Source organism: Lagopus leucura, unplaced genomic scaffold, assembly GCF_019238085.1.
Source record: "Lagopus leucura isolate 7727_CA_CO unplaced genomic scaffold, USGS_WTPT01 Super-Scaffold_100022, whole genome shotgun sequence".
NCBI classification, from domain to species: domain Eukaryota; kingdom Metazoa; phylum Chordata; class Aves; order Galliformes; family Phasianidae; genus Lagopus; species Lagopus leucura.
Window position 1 is genome coordinate 1739604 of NW_024962275.1, and position 17034 is coordinate 1756637.

General features: G+C 49.1%; 2 protein-coding genes across 2 annotated transcripts; one reads left to right on the forward strand and one right to left on the reverse strand.

Annotated features, from left to right (window-relative positions):
* Positions 1–1454: 1454 nt before the first annotated feature.
* MORN5 (MORN repeat containing 5) lies at positions 1455–3399 on the reverse strand. Its single transcript, XM_042878967.1, has 5 exons — positions 3326–3399; positions 3110–3257; positions 2922–3033; positions 2334–2465; positions 1455–1558 (listed from the first exon to the last, which is right to left on the reverse strand). The coding sequence occupies exons 1-5, from the start codon at positions 3397–3399 to the stop codon at positions 1455–1457; spliced, it is 570 nt and encodes a 189-aa protein (XP_042734901.1).
* An 88-nt stretch (positions 3400–3487) lies between these two features.
* Positions 3488–5055, forward strand: NDUFA8 (NADH:ubiquinone oxidoreductase subunit A8). The gene is made up of 4 exons (XM_042879074.1): positions 3488–3588; positions 3671–3834; positions 4416–4581; positions 4790–5055. Exons 1-4 carry the CDS (start codon positions 3538–3540, stop codon positions 4925–4927), a joined length of 519 nt encoding a protein of 172 aa, XP_042735008.1. The 5' UTR covers positions 3488–3537; the 3' UTR covers positions 4928–5055.
* Positions 5056–17034: the final 11979 nt, after the last annotated feature.

Sequence of the window (17034 nt, forward strand, 5' to 3'; positions counted from 1 at the left end):
ATTATTATTCTTATTTATGTGCCTAATTTTGTGTACTTCGCAATACTAGAGAAAAAAAAAAGATTGAAGATCATATGAAGAATGAAGAGAAATTTGAGCATCCCTAAGGAAACAGAGGTTTGGGGATGGAGTAATAACTGCAAGACTGCAATGAGAATTTGGAAAACTTTGCTAAAGTATAACAAAACTGCTGCTGTCATTTCATTCTCTGGGCCTGATTATATCTTCATGATGGGCCTTTGCTCTGCTTTACAGTAAGAGCTCTTTAAGTAAATGAGGATCAGACCTCCGTGCTAGCGAAATGCAAAGCTTGCCAAATTTAATAGGAGTCTCTACGGTACTCTACGAACACTCATCTTGACAAAGAAGTGGTGGAAGCAAACTCTGCAATTGTAAATGGAGACTATTTTTTTTCCAGTCTTCTGGAATGATAGCTGGGTGCTGCCAGTTTGGCAGGAAAGTCAGTGCCAAGGCAGTATGCTTCCTTGCTCTGTTTCCCAAACGGCCAAGAAACAATCAGAAATTGCTTCATAATAGGGCCAGGGTGAAAGGTGAGAACTGGAGTATTCTTTATGCCTGCTTCCAGACCTGAGGAAGATAGTGTCGTTTTGGTAAACCTGTCAAGCCGTTGTAAGAACTTCCTGAATGCTTCCTACCATCTGCTTTTGATGCTTTCAAGACTTGGCTGGAAGCCTGGAGGTTTTCCTGCTCCTTCCTGCCCAACCTATAATGGAGTAATTCTGGATCTGTTCCCTGTCATTCCAGCCTCTTCCTCAGTTTCTTCTGCTTACAGCTGGGCTTTTTTAGTTTTTTTTTTTTAACTACAGTGGCCTTGTGCCCTGAATCATCTCTCCTGGGGCAGAAAGTGTTCCTCTGATGTTGAGCAAGTGCTGGGTTTTTCAATTGTGTTCATGTTCTTAAGAGGAAGGGTCTGGCCTACATGACACATTCCTTCTTCACACTCACATCAACAAGGTTAACTTTGTGTCCCGGCTTTGCAGGGAATGGTCACACAAAGCACATCTCCAGCAATGCTGTCCGACCGCACGCTGCGCCGCTCTGGGCAGTGAATATTGATTGATATAATTCGTAGGGTTTGAGATAATTGTCATCAAGGACAATGAGTTCAAAGAACAGATTAAAAAACAATAAATTGAATTCCAAGGCGTTCCCTCCTGTACTAATCTGTGTAGGTTCCTGTGTTTTTGGAAAGCATGTTGCTTATCTTCCTCATCAGTAGGCCCACTGCATTCCAGTATTTTGGATCAATGCCATTTGTAATAATCTAGATCAGTTTTTATTCAACGTTTATAAAACAGGCCATGTATCATAGGGTATATTTTATAGCAGATGGTATCTCCAATTCATTCAGCTTCCCCCCTTCACTTCCCTCCTCCGACATCATAGTGCACACTCACAAAAGCTCTTCAAAGTAGAGCTGAGCAGAATTTTTTTCAACAAATAGTAAAATTTCTGAAAAAGGGAGTTTCCAAGCAACAAAATTGTTCAACTGTGGCATGCTGAAAATGCAGCATTCTGTCTTCTAGAAACACCAAGTCTTGTGATTTGGACATTTGGAAAAGAAAAGAAAAAAAGAGGGGGGTGGTTCCTTTGAAAAGCATTTTTGTTTAAAAATAAATAAAAAAAAAATTATATATATATATCTGTACTGAAAAGGGTGATAAACACAGAGTTTAAATAACCAGAACACAAAGCACTCGTTTCAGGTCAGATTATCTTTTTGAGTTACCCTGGTGTCAGCTGTTGGGGGTTCTTCTGTTTGCATATTATTTGTAATGCTTCCCTTTTGACTTCATGAGAAGTGACTTTCATCAAGGTTTATTAATTTGGGGATTGATTCATGAGACCCAGTCTTTGTCAGATTTGTCTCAAAACACAGCTCTAGAATGTGAGAAGACAGTTTCCTATTTAGCCACACATGAGCCCTAAAGCCCATTTAAATAAAAGGGGCTGCTCTCACACTTGAAGACAAGCAGATGCTTAAGCCCTGTGCTGGGTCACAACACAGCCTGCCAGCTGTCCAGAGGAATGCTGCACACCTCACTGCCATTCCTTTCCCTGAGATCATAACAGAGGAGATTGAAGATTTTCCTGAGATTAAATTACTAAGTGGGAATACAATTATTTCACTGTAATTTTACAGAACGTGACCAGTACCACTCTGGGGATACATAAATAGATAAGAAGAATAAAGATTTAAGAAATATTTTAGCTTGGCGATAACAGAACCAAAGCACTTTTGACTTTAACCACCTGTCCTAAAAGCTACAAGTGCATGACTGGGGTTTACAGTGCCAAAGCAGTTCTCATACCTGCATTTCTGAGAAATCTCAGCTCGTAGTCAGTGACAATTCTGGTTTCAGGATTATAGAATCCATCACCACAGTCGTAACATCCTGCTGGGATTTTTCGAGGAGGATCCAGATTGGTAAGCTGAGAAATGCCTAAATTAGAAACAACAACCAGAAAGGGTTTGCTTTATTTTGGCTGTTTTTTCCCTCCCATCTGCATTTGTGACTTCGCTCAAAATAACTAAGAAATATTACATCTCCTTGGCATTTGCCACAAAAACAACATCGTCGCTTTACAACGAGTTTTATAAAAACGTTCTGACAATTTTGCTGACGGAGAAAACGGAGAAATGCACGGAAAGATCGGGGTAAGAAGATCTCGCCCATCTCCCCGTGCCGCGACTCCGCCACGGAGCCAGCAGGGCACGGCGGCCCCAGCCGAGCACGGCAGCGCCGGGGACGAATCCCGCGAGCCTCGGCTGCACACCGCGCTCCGTTCGGCTCTCGGCGCTGCGCCAGGCCGCACCCCCCCGCCGCACGCTCGGGACGCGCACTAACGGCCTCGGCCGGCCCCGCCTCCTTGTGCCGGGCGGCCCCGCACGTCGCTACCTGCGGCTCTGAGCCCCGAGCAGATCTCGCTGTAGAACCTCCTGTCGTAGCCGTCGCAGTAATCCCACCTTTCGGCCGCGTATTCGAGGCCGTCTGCAAAAGTGAACTTCCCCTGCGAGGCACGTCCCGGGGTGCCCGGTGAGAGCCGGCGGCTCCCGGGCCGCGACCCCCGGTGCCGCCCGCCCTACCTCCACGGGCAGCCCGCGGTGCCACACCGCGCGGAAGGTGCCGCCGCCGGGGAACAGCAGCTCGCCCCGCCCGTGGAACGCGCCGTCCCGCAGCTCGCCGCGGTACTCGGTGCCGGTGGGCAGCGTGTAGGAGCCCCGTCCCTCCATCCTACGGGAGAAGAGGGGCGGTCGGGACCGCTCTCCCCGCGCCGTCCCGACTCCCCCCGCCGGTCCCACCTGCCGCGCTCGGTGTCGCCGCAGAAGCGGCTGCCCGTCACCTCCATGGCGGCGCTGCGCGGCGCGGTCGCCATGGCAACGCCGCCGCCCGGGTGAGCAGCCGAGCTGCGCCCCCCGCCGCGCCGCCGCACGCGCGGTCCCGCCCTCCTAGCGGCGGCGCATGCGCGGTGTCGGCGGGGCGCTGAGGGGAGCTCAAGGAGAGCGGCGCCGCCATGCCCGGCACCGTGGAGGTGCCCTCCCTGGAGGAGCTCGATGTGCAGGAGGTGAGGGAGGGGCTGGGCTCGGCTCGGCCTCGCCGGGCGCCGCTGGGGTGGCCGCTCCTATTGTCGCTTTGTCCCGCTGCAGGTGACGGTCAGCTCGGCCGTGCTGAAGGCCGCGGCCCACCACTACGGCTCGCAGTGCGACCGGCCCAACAAGGAGTTCATGCTGTGCCGCTGGGAGGAGAAGGACCCGCGGAAATGCCTGCGGGAGGGTCGGCAGGTCAACCAGTGCGCGCTCGACTTCTTCAGGTGAGCGCGGGGGGCGCAGAGCTGCTGAATCCGCCCTGGAGGCGGGCAGTGGCGCTGAGCGGGGGGCGTCGTGCCTTCTGTGTTACCTGCTTGAAGTTGACCTTGTCCTTTCTCGCTGCTGCAGAGTGCCTTGCTGCTTATAGATATGTTATGAAATCTGGAAAAGAAGCTGAAATTCTGTGCTGTCACCTGTTTCACGTGCACACTACTGTAATAACTCCGTTAGCTTCAGAATTGAGTTCTTATGACAGAAGTACGGGTGGGGGCATGTGTCAGTGCCGGTGCTGTGTTCCTAGGCTGCCAGCACAGCGCCTGGCTCAGCTTGCTTGGAGCGTGTCCTCCACTTTTGTAGTGGGCAGTGATGAGAGCCTTCGTTCCCTGAACGTCACAGTGATGCAAACTTCTGTGATGCTGGCATTAGGTTCTGTTTAATGGTGTTTCAGATACTGTCTTCTGACAGCCTTAGGTGGGTACGAGGAATTGCAATGAGGAGAATTCAGAAATTGAGGTTTGAATGAGTAAGAGAGGAAAATATTAACTATACCACTTGCCAAAGGTTTTCTTTCTGCAATCTCTTACAGGAAGATTAAAGTACACTGTGCAGAGCCATTTACTGAGTACTGGACATGCATTGACTATAGCAACTTGCAGGAGCTCCGTCGATGCCGAAAGCAGCAGGCAGTGTTTGATAACTGTGTGCTAGAGAAGTTGGGCTGGGTGAGACCTGATCTGGGACAGCTCTCTAAGGTAACTGTCTGCCCTTCTGATTGGGTAATCAGATTCCTCTTTTCCTTCCTACGTGCAATTTTTTTTACCTTCACTACCTCACTGGAGGTAGGAGTCTTTCATCCAATCCATGCTGCGTCCTTAGCGTGATCTGCTGGTGCTTCCCTTAACCTAACTTTTCTGTTAAATGCCATAGGAAGTTGCATAATTCTTTACTTTTTCTTTATAGGTCACAAAAGTGAAGACAGACCGACCTATCCCTGAGAATGCCTATCATTCTAGACCTAGGCCAGAGCCCAATCCACCTGTTGAAGGAGAGCTGAAGCCTTCTCCATTTGGCAGTAGGCTTTTTTTCTGGACGTGGTAAAGTGGGCAGACTGTGCCATAACTGAAATGCAAAGGTACATTGATTGCAAATGTAAATTGTCCAGTACATGTTGAGTATGACTTTAACTTTCACGATTAAAGATTAAAAAAAAAAAAAAAGTTATGTGACTTAGCAGACTTTCTTTAAACATACATGTCTGTATTTCTGAGCTGCTATGATGTGTGAGTATCTCCACTTTGCTCTGTGTTCTCTGTATCCCACAGTCCTAGGGGCCATCTTAATGCCAGCTGTGATGGTTGCTCGATGGTGGCTGCCAGCCCATGTCTGAGATGTGTATAAATATAGTTTACATCTTTGCTGCTTCAAGTGATCAAAAAACAGTGTGAGAACCCTGTCATTTGCATCGAGTAAACTTGGAAAGCTAACAAGACATTAATGTCTTCCTGTACAATCTTGCAACCAGTAATTGTGCAGATTTTTACCCAGGACCTGTCTAGGAGCAAGCTTTTAGTCTGAGTTGGTGGCTCTGATGGGTGTGAGATCAGTACTGCTTTCGATAACAGGATCCTTCTCATTACCAGCTACTTAAGCCTCATGCCAGGTTTGTTGGTTACTTTTGTTTATTTTTGTTGATGGGGAATGCAAACTACTTCATCAGCAAAATCACAGTGAATCAACTCCTTTAAGAAAGGCTGTCTTCTAAAGGACCTTGTTCTGTTAAGCGGTTTAAGAAGGTCCCTCATCTTCTGATGAAGGACCTGGCATGGGGCTTAGGCAGCGTTGTCTCACTGATTCTTTCTGATAGAGGAGTTTGGCAGCTTTCTCCAACTAACTTTTCTGCAGTATCCAACCTTATATTTCATCAGTCTAGTCTTTCCTGTGCTCTTCTCCTCCAGTGACAAGAACTGTATCACAAAGGTCAGAAAAAAACAAATGGACTTGTCTTCATAAAGCTGTGTGCAGTTCAGTTTGACCTGGGCCAGATTGTGTAGTCTGAACCACAGCAAAGACTTGAACAGTACCTTGAGTAGGCTAACAGTGAAATCGGGATCTGAAGATTTAATATCTCCTTGTTTGGGGTAGGATTAAGCTTAATGTGTCTGTAGCTGAAGCATGGATCCACGGAGCTAGAGGAAAAATTATATAAGCTTTATCTAAAAATAGCTTGTGTATGGTGTGCCTGATGGATTCCTGCTGGTTTCTATTTGGTTATGTAGACTGAGACTCAGAAGGCAGGTGCTGTGGCATACATGTTTGCATTTTAATGTACATATCATGCAGTCCTAACATCTACTTGTCTAAACCTTTGCAGTTTTTCCTTACAGGTGACTGCCATTATTTCAGAGCAGCCATATATTACTGAAGAAAAATAACTTCTTTTCCCCAGAGACTGAAATTAGAGGAAGTTTGAGGTCTAATTGCATTAATCTGTAGTATCATCAAGTAGAAGATGCATGTTCCTGTGATGTTAACATGTATTGCATCTAATCTTGTTGACCCATTCCATTACTTGGGCAACCTTACAAAAATATATTTTATATATTAGCAAGACATAGTAAGTAATAGCTTTAAATTGTCAGCATATTGTATGAAACATTTTGGAACTGAACATTTGCTTTTGAGTGGACATCCTGTAGTCAGCTCCTGATCATAGTTAGAGGTTTAGGTGATTTTTTTTTTTCCCCTGTTAAATTCATTCTGAAAAGAATGACATTGGTAAGTAGGTGGGGGGGATGTGTTTAAAAATCCCATGCTTACATTGGCTAGTACTGTATGGGGGGGGGAAGTACTGTAAGTGGGGGGGGAAAAAAGATTGAAGCTGTAACCCCAGCAGTTTAAGTCTAGGCATCTCTCCTGCCAGCTGAATCTCCTACGTTTTGGATTGCAGGCTGTTGATCCTGTAGTTATGTGTTGGCCTTGTTTAAAAGTCAGAATTAACTGCTTTCTTATATCCCAGTTGAGTTTCATGCAGGAGTGGGAAGGTGAATTTACGAAGAGTACAGCTGAGGAGGATAATGAAGTGATCATAAAGTCAAGTGCAATTCAGCTGCACTGTGGGCACTTCTTCCATTAACTTCTTTGAGGTAATTAGTTCATGGATTTTATCTCTTGGCTGAATCTCTGCAAAAAGTCTTGCCAGAGATCTGTTTCTTGGTGCTTTGGACAGTGCCTGCATGTAGCTATTTCTGTTGAGAGTTGTTGTGTGGCTTTACTCAAACGTAGATTGTCCCTTTGGAGCTGTAATGTTTTTTTGGAAACTTTAGAACAAGTGAATGTCAAGATTGAGTAAAGACCATGAAACTGTTTTTGAGGAATGTATCGTGACGTTTTTTTGGCAGATGGAGAGCAAATGCACGCAGATTCAATGCAGATATTTTACTGGCAATGTGAGAAGTGTTATTTGTTATGCTGTAGGCTCTAAGGTCTGCCAGAGCTCTTAATCGTGTGTGAAATTAATAGAACTTCAAGCCAAAGTGATGGCAGTCTGCCCCGTGCCGTGGTCTGCATTGGGCAGAAAGCAGTCCCTTTCAGTGTGGATGGAAAGAGAAAAATCCTAGTGCAATTTCTAGTCTTTGGAAGGGAGGGGTGTGCTTACTGTGAGGTACCAGCATCACGACATTGTTCCAAAGGGAAAGCACCCTGCAAGGTATGTCTGGCAGCTTGATATCCCTGCTTCCACATGGTTCTGCTCCTTTCCCAGGGTGGAAGAGCTGGAGATGTCTTGGTAGCAGGAATGAAGGGAGTGCAGCAGTAAGACCCTCTTGGCTTACAGCCACCGAACTGTTCATCTGAGAAAGCAGTGGGAAGGAATTGATTTTTAATAACCTCTCCTGCCTGTTTAATAATTCTATTGTGTGTCACTCGTTCTTTTTAAAACAAAAAGACAACAAACAGACTTCTAGGATTCAATTTAGGTTGAACTAGCCTCTCAGACATTTGTGAGCTTGAGATTTGCTAGGACAAAAGCCTTGCATGTATTATTCCTCTGGCTTCTGTTGTTTCTACAATGGAGCCATGATAGCTGAGGAATTTTCTCTTTTGCCCATTCATAAGTAGAGAAAATGCTTCAAAGGTTTTGAAGAATCTTCATCATCAGAATAAGGATATTTCTGTGAAAGCAGAGAGCAAACTGGGAGTTCACAGTAACTTTGTTTTTTGAAGGCTTGCTCCTGCACGAAATGTTTTGAAAGTAGAATCCATCTGGATATTAATAAGAGATTTAAGACTCCCTCTTGTGGCTGCTTCAAGCTGATCTTTGGGTATTTCTATGGAGATCTTGTTATCATGGAAGTCCTAAGGCTAGCTCAGTATTGCTGATAGTAACTTGATTAAATATTCTTTTTGTTACAAAATTCACTTAAGCATTGCTTCAACTATCTTTTTTTTTTTTCTTCACGTAGAAGAAAAACCCATTCCTGAATTGAGTGTGAAGCAAGAAGAGGAAGGAAAATGATGTTGAAAAAGTTGTGATTGCGTCAGTTGTGTTTGATACAAGTTAAGGATATTAAGACAGCCAAAGTAGATAGAGGTTGAGAAATCTCAGTGTGATTTATTGCTCCTCTGAATCCAGAGGAGTGAGCCTGGTGCTGCAGAGAGCAGGAGGGTGCACAGTTCTGAACCTGCTGGGCCAGTGCTGGTGGTGGTGACAGTCAAACACAGGAAGCAGATTGACTGCAGTATTTAACTTCATGTAAAAACACATCATTTGCTCTATTAAAGATGGACGTGACCTTAGCAAATGGTCTTGCAAAAGTGTTGGCAAGCCTAACGTGTGCATTGGTGCAGGTTCCTCTTATGTGTGATGTCTGTGTTTGATGACAGCAGTGCTGTGTGTTCTGAGCCTGCTGGCTGTGTGGGAGCTGCTCCAGGCTGTTGCAGGGCTGGGACACAAGCAGAAACTGCTGGAAGTGAAGAGTTGCTTTATCTGACTGGATCCAGGAACAAGAGGACTGAAAGCAAAACAAGAAAAGCGCTTAATAGGAGAAAAGCCTTTCTATCTTGCCTGCATCCCAGGCATCTCCTTGTTCCTGCTGCCCTCACTGCCTAGGAAATAGCTTAGATCACGTTTGTCAGCATCTGTCTATTGCAGATGCTCAAACAAAAGGATTCAGACCTGCGTGTTCTTGTATTCTTGGCTGGACTGGCAAATGCGAATGGATAAAGCAAGTGTTTTGTTAACACTGTTCTGCAGCACAAAATAGCAAACAGCTTTTTCTGTTTTGATAGGGTTTAAATTAATTTCTCCCTTCTCATCAGTGGAATTGAGGACTGGGAAAAATGGCCATGCCTGTTGCTTTGTTAAGCTTGGCTTTGGCTCTGATTCTGGCACCAAGACAGGAAATAAAATACAGGGGAAGGGGAGCTTTCTAAAAAAGCTGTGGGTCTGCTCCCAAGTTGGTAGGTTAAAGCTTACAAAACACTGACTCTGAGGCATTGCTCTAACGTTTGTAAAATCAGCATGGCAGCTCTGTTAAGGACCATGAGTCACCATGAGGGTGGTTCAGTTCTTTATGAGTAGTAGTGCAAGCTTCTGCTTCCATGCGATCAGGGGCTAGAATTTAAATGGAGTCAGAATTACCTCTTTGATTAGAGCACTGTCTGACCTCTGCTTTGTTCTTGCTGCCTGCTTACAGCTGTGCCAAGTGGAACGTGACCTGTCTTTGTGTGAGAGAAAAGGACTGGACGGAGCCCTTCAGCATCAGCCACAGTAACTAATCACTCCCCAGCCGCTCTGTGGGCTGCCGTGCAGCCGGGCAGAGACCAGGCTCCTGCGGGACACAGTCAGGTGTGGCCCAACTTGGCTGTCGTTTCCAGGAAGCTGCTGACAGCAGGCCTGACCCTGGCCATGTGCACGCAGCGGGAGGCTCTGCCTGTCCCCAGGCGCGGCCTCAGGCGCTCGTGGCAAGCCTGCGCTCCAGGCTAAACAGAGGAAGGTGAGGGTCAGCAGCAGAGAGCTCTGCCCAAGACTCAGGAAGCACATTTTGGCAGAGGAAAGAAATACAATACAAGCAGGGAGGGAAACTCAGCTTCCATCCAACCCCCTCCAAGAAGCTTTTGGCTCCCTACAGCTGCCAAGTCTTTACTATCAGTTATTGTGCTCTTTTATTGTTACAGGCTCTTGTGTTTGTTTTCTGCTTTTACACCAGTGTGCTGCAAAGGGGAAAGAACGGAACGATCTGGGAGCAGTGTGGGCTGGAGGGCAGAGCCCTGCGCAGGGGACAGGCAGCCCAGCTGCCCCTCCTGCCTGCTGCTGTCTCCTGTGTGGCCTTAGGGCACGGCACGTCCCTTCCCTCTCTGCTCTGGGTGGTTCCACCTGGCACAGAGCTCTCTGCTTGTTTACCATCTTTGTCCTTGTAAAGTGCCCTGCAGGGGTATTGAGCAAAGTTGCGTTTGGCCAGGACAGGCACAAACCCTGCTCACTGCTCTCCTTCCCCAGAGCTAGCAAAAGGGTCTGTGCACAGCTCTACCCTCCTCACTTAGCCCTGCAACTGATAAACCTCTTAGCTCTGCAGGTGCTGCCCACACTGGCAGGGAACAGAGATGTCCCTGTTAGAGAAACTGGAGGTGAGAAGTGGTACCCTGAGCACAGAGTGCATTTTGAGCAGTCCTGGAAGAGTGTTTCCCTGTGCTGAACAGTGCGGATCTCTATCTTACAGTGTTTGTAAGGGTAAAAGCCAGCTTTCAGATCTGAACAGTTCTTGCAGTGGTGTAATATGTGGGAATGTGTGCAGGGAGCCCAGGAACCAGAGGAATTATTTTGCAGAAGTGGAAGTCCCCAGGGCATGTGTAGTACCAGTGCTCAGTGCTTGTCCTTGCAAACCCTTTTCTGCTCCCCATCATCACTTGCTTAGCGCCTTTGTTTCTTCCAACCATGAGTGAAACCAGTTGTGTTAAGGGCATGACATAATTATAGTCTGGGAATTCCGCTGGAGAAATCCTTTTGAAGATTTACTAGTCTGGCTAATTACGATAAAACTATGAAGGTGCTGTACTCTAAATTATTAACAGTTAATAAGTGGAGGTTTCTGCTTTCTTGTATTTTTTGCTGCAAAGCAGAACAGACCAATTCTGGCTGCATCAGTAGCATTTTCTTTTAGGAATGTCTGCCAGAGGTGTGTTAGCACACTCACGACACAACTGTCCATCTCTGGTGGTGGTAGCAGATCACTGAACTAGAAATGTAAGTCTTCCTTTCTTCTTTTCATGTTTGCTGCTATTCTGTCTTTCCTTGTGCTTGAGCAGTGACAACAGCCTGGAGGATTTATTTGCTGTATGTTGACATTTTCATTTTCTGATGTACATCCTTACATTACCCTGTGGAATTCAGGCCCCGTCAACCATGGATGAATAGCTTAGGGAGCAACAGCCTTAGTAGAAAACTCCCATCCTACACTCCTTCCTTCCCTAAATATTTGCATTACGAATGTGCTTTAAGGTTCTAATTTTGATTATTTACTTCTACATTTACCTCCTTCTTCCTGTTATTGTCCTTAAAAATACTTGCTCTCTGTGCCAGCATCTTTGTCACATATAGAGAGGTGCTCTGTGCCGTCTGTAATAAACCAAGTGGCTCTGGCCTGTTCTCTGCCTGTTCCACCTCCTGGTGCATCAGGATGCTTGAGATGCTCAGGAGCAGCAGTGAACCTCCAGCCCTGGCTTTTTTCAGGCGCTGCTGCCCAATGCATCCCTGGGGGAAGGCTCAAGCCCAGGCACTCCAAGTGCATGGTGCTGTGGAGAATGGTGGCTGCCATGGCCCTGGTGCTGCTGGGTGCTGGCGCCAGGCTGAGTGCAATGGTGAGCTGTGGGTGGCTGGGCAGAGTGCTGCAGAACAAAACTGAATTGAAGTGATTCTTTCCCTCTCCTCCTGGCCTGTGAGGAAATCTTTTTCCATTTACTATAGAACATGGTCCTTAATAGTGCTGAAGTGTTCTACGTATTTTAAATAAACATGAGTGGATTTGAGCCCAGGAGGACATGAAAGAATGCAGCGTTTGCAGGGTACCGGCCCGGCACACATGTCAGCAATTTGGCTGCCTTGTGTACTTTGGCTTTTAAAAAAGCATTTTAAAGTAAACAAATGAAGGAAAATCTGGCAGCTGGATTTCAAAGTAAATTGCTTTCAGCTGATGGACCCCGTTTCCAGCTCGCTTGGGTAGGACTGAGCCCTACGCAAGAAGAACCAGCGGCCAAGGAGGAGAGCGGAGGCGGGAGAGAGAACAAAAGCAGGGAAATTCTGTGGATTTAATTCTTCCATTTCCTTCCTTTGCACCAAACACTCCCAGCTTGTTACTGCCTTGCTGTTGGCCAGACAGGTCGGTACTTCAGGCAGCAAATTGTGCTCCGTTGTGCCCCAGCCCCTGCACTGCTGCGCCTTGCTGCTTCTTCCAGCACGGCTGTGCCCCTTGGTGCTGGTGCCGCTGCTGTCCCCACGTCCCCTTTGCAGGCACTGGGCCCTGCCCTGGCATCGCCCACCAGGGGAAGCAGGGCTGGAAGCAGCAGAGATAACACTGGGCTCAGGAGCACAGGCTGAGGAGGGGCCTCCGGAAGGGACTGGTGTGGCCCTGAAGGAGGAGACTCAGCACATGCTGACAGATAATAACGAGGTCTCAGGCTGGACAAAATGGGGAGGTTATTGAGGTCACGCTTTGGCTCAGCGCTGGACTCCTTCTGCTTTGACTCGCGTTTCCTCAAGTTTATAAAACTTTCTGTGGGTTGGTAAGGTGGAAAGGGCAGAGGAAACCAGGGGGTCTGCAATAGTGATGGAGCAGGGCTGGGGAGGGCTGCTGTGAGCACGCATAGCACTGCAGTGCCCTGCAGCACCCCGGGGCCGGGCTGCCTGCTGTCCCTGAGCCGTGTGGGAGCGGCCCTGCTGCTCGTGGCCCCGCACAGCTCTGTGCCGTGCTCCCTACAGTGCCAACATTCATCAGGACAGTTTGCTCTGGTGACTTTCCTCCTCGTAACTCAGCTAATGAACTCTTCTGTGGCCAAGGTGTCACCAGCTGTAACATGTAAAGGGAAAAAGTGGCAAACCCTGGGTGAGAGAAACGCTGAGAGAAAATGGCGGCCGGGCTGAGGCGGCGCCCTCCACACACAGCCCTGAGCGCAGCCTGGAGCGCCGTGCAGGGCCTGCCCTCATCAGCCCAGGTGGCCTCTGGTACCGCCATTGGGAGCTGGCTGGCAGTGCCCACACACACCTGCTGGCACCCACGGCTCGCCGGGGAGTTCCTGGTGCTTCTTAATGCCTGGGAAGGCCTTTCTGAGGCAGCCCCTGGATGGGCTGCTGAGAATGTGGCCCCGCCATGACAGCACTGCAAGCTGCAGGAAAGAGGCTGCAGGTCACAGTGCAATGGCATCTGCTGGCTTCTGTAACTGCTTTTGGCCTCAGGTAAGCAAAAAGATGGGGGAGGGGGGGAGGGGATCTGGGGGGTTTGCAGCCTATGGGGGCTGCCAGCTCGTTGTCCCTCGCTGAGGGCACAGGTGGAGAGTTGGGCAGGCCCCTGTGCCTCCCCTGGGGCTGGGGGGAGAGGCTGCAATGGTAACAGTGTGGGATGTGCAGTGCCAGTGCTGAGTGACTTGGGGGTGTGGGGCTGGAGGCTGCAGCCGTGTGGGGACTGTGGGGAAGGGGTAATGTGGAGGATTTGTTGTTGTGGAGAAGGGCTGTAGGTGGGTAATGCTCCAGCCTATGTTCAGAAGAACGAAAGCAACCACTGGCAAAGACAGTTGCTGTGGATGTCCCTGTGATTAACTGGAAGAATATGTAAATGTATATAGCAGTTACCATAGCTACTGGAGGCATTACACTGGGGTGGGGGAAGGCAGAGTCCCCAGCCCAGGTCAGGATTTGCATTCACAGCACAACAGCACCCAGCACCCCATGAGGCTGGCACAGAGCAGCTGGGCTGTTCTCACCTTGTGCCACCATGCCACAGTATTTTCCCATGGGGCCACAGCCCCTTGCTATTGACTTGAGCACTTCTTAGGTCCTCAGGACAGAAAGAACCCTGAGAAAGTGATAAACCTCAGGCAACGTGCTGCCGCACAGCAGCACAAAGCTGGGAGCCCCTGTGTGCCAACCTGCACGCAGGTGCACCAAGCAATCAGGTGACCCAGCCCCAAAGCTCATTGCTGGCTGATCCTATAAAACTGAGAGGGAAAAGGGGCTTGTGTGGAACCCACAGAACTGCCTTGCCTGCTATAGGTGCTGGTGAGTGCCCCTGTTGTGTTGTATTGTGTCGTGTTGCATTGCTTACTCACGTGGCTGCTGTGAGCCCCAAGACAAAGGGGCTTCCACCCACCCACAGGTATTTGCTTGTGCCTCTGTGAGCCCTAGGGTTTGCTGGGTGGTCACAGCTGGAGGGTGAGTGAAGGAGTGAAGCCTGTGGACTTTCGAGCACCTTAACCCAAAAGCTCCAGGCTGACAGCCCTGCTGCCTGCACTGCTCCTGGCTCTGGGGGACAGCAGAGCTGGGGGGATCCCAAAGGATGGGGGGACCCCAGGTTCTACTGCCTGCCCAGGCGCTCCGTGGCCATTACAAATGACAGGCGTGCGCGGCCAGGCTCTCATGTCTGCTATTTTCTTATAATTTAAGAGCCTTCCTCACATTAATCTTTTTATTTTTATTTTGACAAATGTATGTTTCCAGGAAGTTGCTGAGGTCAAAGCAGCATCTGTTGCTCGTTATTTTGGGGGATGCAGAGGGTCTTTGTGAGGGTTTCCAAAGCAACAATGAATTAAGTGGTTTGTAAAGCAGAGAGCAGGAATGAGGAGAGGGCTGGGGCTTCCCGAAAGGCAGCTGAAGATGCTGATGAAAATCAGATCAGCTTGCCTGTATTTACTTGGAAACTTGATCTATTTTTCTTGTACAACTGTCAGCCTGACTCCTGTATTTCAAGCTCTTGGCAGGAGCCAGCTCTGCGTTTCGGCACTGGGATTAGTGTGGCCGCAGTCGGATGTGCGCTCCCTGGCCTGCACCATCTGCCATGTGCTGGCCAGGGGCACATGCATGGCAGAAGCTGTGGTATGCTGTGAGGGAAAGTGACAAGTGAGGGCCCAGGGACCGGCATGTCCTGCTGTGATGCCAGCTGTGGACATGGGCAGGGACCCCTAGGATAACATCCCGGCACTTTTCTCCTGAAACCAGTCTTGGGGCTGAGCTCACACCTTGAAATGCCCCACATTCCTCCCAGGGTGCTGCTCCAGCCGCCTGCCCTCAATCACCAAAACCAGCTGAGAAGTCAGTGCAGGGTCAGTCCTGTGGCCAGGGCTCCCATGTGGGGCTGGTGTAGTGTCAGAAGCAGCTTTTTTTCTTGCAAAACAACACAAGGAGGGTCTGGTGCCAAGGCGAAGGCTGCCGAGGAGCCCAGGAGATTTATTGCTGAGGAAATACTTTCTCCAGCGATGGCTGACGGTCACAGCAGGAACAATGGGAGATTCGCAACGTGAACAAAGCTGATTTCGTTCTTCTTTTTATCAATGCATTTTCCTTGCGGAGCCTCCCTTCCTGGAAGTGGGAGATGCAGCTTCCCCCGCGCTCTGGCTGTGTAATCAGCAGGAATGGCAATATCCTGGCTGGGAAGCGAGCTGTGAAATGCTGTCACCCATGCTGATTTATGAGCCCGGGGTAGCGCAAGCTGTGGCAGCGGTCAGCAGCAGGGTTGGCCCGGGGACAAAGTGCCAGGGCGCGTGCAATATCCACATATTCTTTCTCCTCCTCACCGCATCCCCGGGGAGCCCACAAGGGGAAGTTAATGGATTAGACACACACGTTCTGTTTTATTTTATTTTTTTATTGCCCCTGTCTTTCCAAACGCCTTTAGCAGACGTGCGATGACAATGGGGCCGGACAGGCGTGGGGTCAGCAGCCTGCCTGTGGGAGGTCAGCACGCTGTGTGCCGGCCGTGGGCACCGATGGTCCTGGGTGGACCAGGGGGGGTCTGCATGGGGTGGCCCTGCAGCCCAGGCCATGCGGTGCCCACGGGCTGGGCAGCACCGCATGATCCATCCTGCGCCTCCTGCGCCGCACCATGCAGTCCTCACCCAGCATCGGGAATATGAAATGATTATTCCAAATGATCAGATTTTAATTATGCAACAGAGAGGATGATTATTGTATGCCAAATTGGTGCCGAGTGCTTAGTTATGTATATGCCAAATTTAGTCTATACTATTATACCCAGTGGGTGGCCGTAGACAATCAGGAAGTAATTAGTTTTGCTGGAGGTTGTTCGCTTGCCTGGTTCGCTGTGCTGTCTGGGGAGCGTCTTGCTGCGCTTCGTGAATACCACGGGCTTTGAGTTCAATACCGTCTTTTTGTGACAAGCTAATAAGCTGTCTGCATGGCGGCCTGTAATTAGCGCTGTCGATATTCATTTGGAAACGGAGCCTGTGCGGAGTGGCTCTGCCGATGGCGCTTCCCTTTGTTGAGGCTCTGGTCCCACCTCGCCTCCCAGGGACACGTGCCGGGCACGTTGGTTGTGCAGTGGGGACAGCCCACGGTGCCACCTGCCGTGTTCCGAGGGTCCGTGCTCACCTCTGGGGTCCCGTTGGTAGAACCACCCGTGGCTGGGGCTGCGTTGGTGGGGAAGTGCTGACATTGGAATGTGGTGGTGCTGCCCATGGGCAGCGTTCCGTGCTGAGGGGCTCCGGATGCCTTCAGAACCGGCCAGGGGCTGCCAGGCAGGAATTGCCTGAGTATGGAGCAACTTTTACCTCTGTTACACAAAGGAAACTTTCCTTCTCTTTTTGTCAGAGATGCTCACTCCATTGAAATGATTGGCATACTGGAGAGCTGAGAAACTAAATTGTTTATACACTAATGAATAGAAGCTTGATTGCAAGATCCTGTTTGGAAAATTATAGTGCTGAATTGAAGCCGTACAATTACATCCAAAATGCTGCATATTCATTTCATCTGCTTTGCATAGAGATTAACAAGCGAGCCCTAAAGCAGACTCTGAAATTAAAGCTAACACCAGATTTAGTCACAGGTTACAAACTAAATAGCATTGTTTGATGGATATGAATCTTTACCACCTGCCTGCCTGATGATTGCTAGCAGCTTACCAGACAGCAGAGGAAAAACTTTCTTCCCATGCAGGAAGCACAATAAGCATGGAGCTGGACATGCCCCCCCAGGCAGATGGCTG

Coding starts and splice junctions, on each gene's coding strand:
- MORN5 (XM_042878967.1), bottom strand. CDS start 3,399: ATGGCGACCGCGCCGCGCAGCGCCGCCATGGAGGTGACGGGCAGCCGC. Junction 3,034..3,109: donor ACCGCGGGCTGCCCGTGGAG/GTAGGGCGGGCG, acceptor CGTGCCTCGCAG/GGGAAGTTCACTTTTGCAGA. Junction 1,559..2,333: donor GAGATTTCTCAGAAATGCAG/GTATGAGAACTG, acceptor CCAAATCACAAG/ACTTGGTGTTTCTAGAAGAC.
- NDUFA8 (XM_042879074.1), top strand. CDS start 3,538: ATGCCCGGCACCGTGGAGGTGCCCTCCCTGGAGGAGCTCGATGTGCAG. Junction 3,835..4,415: donor TGCGCGCTCGACTTCTTCAG/GTGAGCGCGGGG, acceptor AATCTCTTACAG/GAAGATTAAAGTACACTGTG. Junction 4,582..4,789: donor ATCTGGGACAGCTCTCTAAG/GTAACTGTCTGC, acceptor TTTTCTTTATAG/GTCACAAAAGTGAAGACAGA.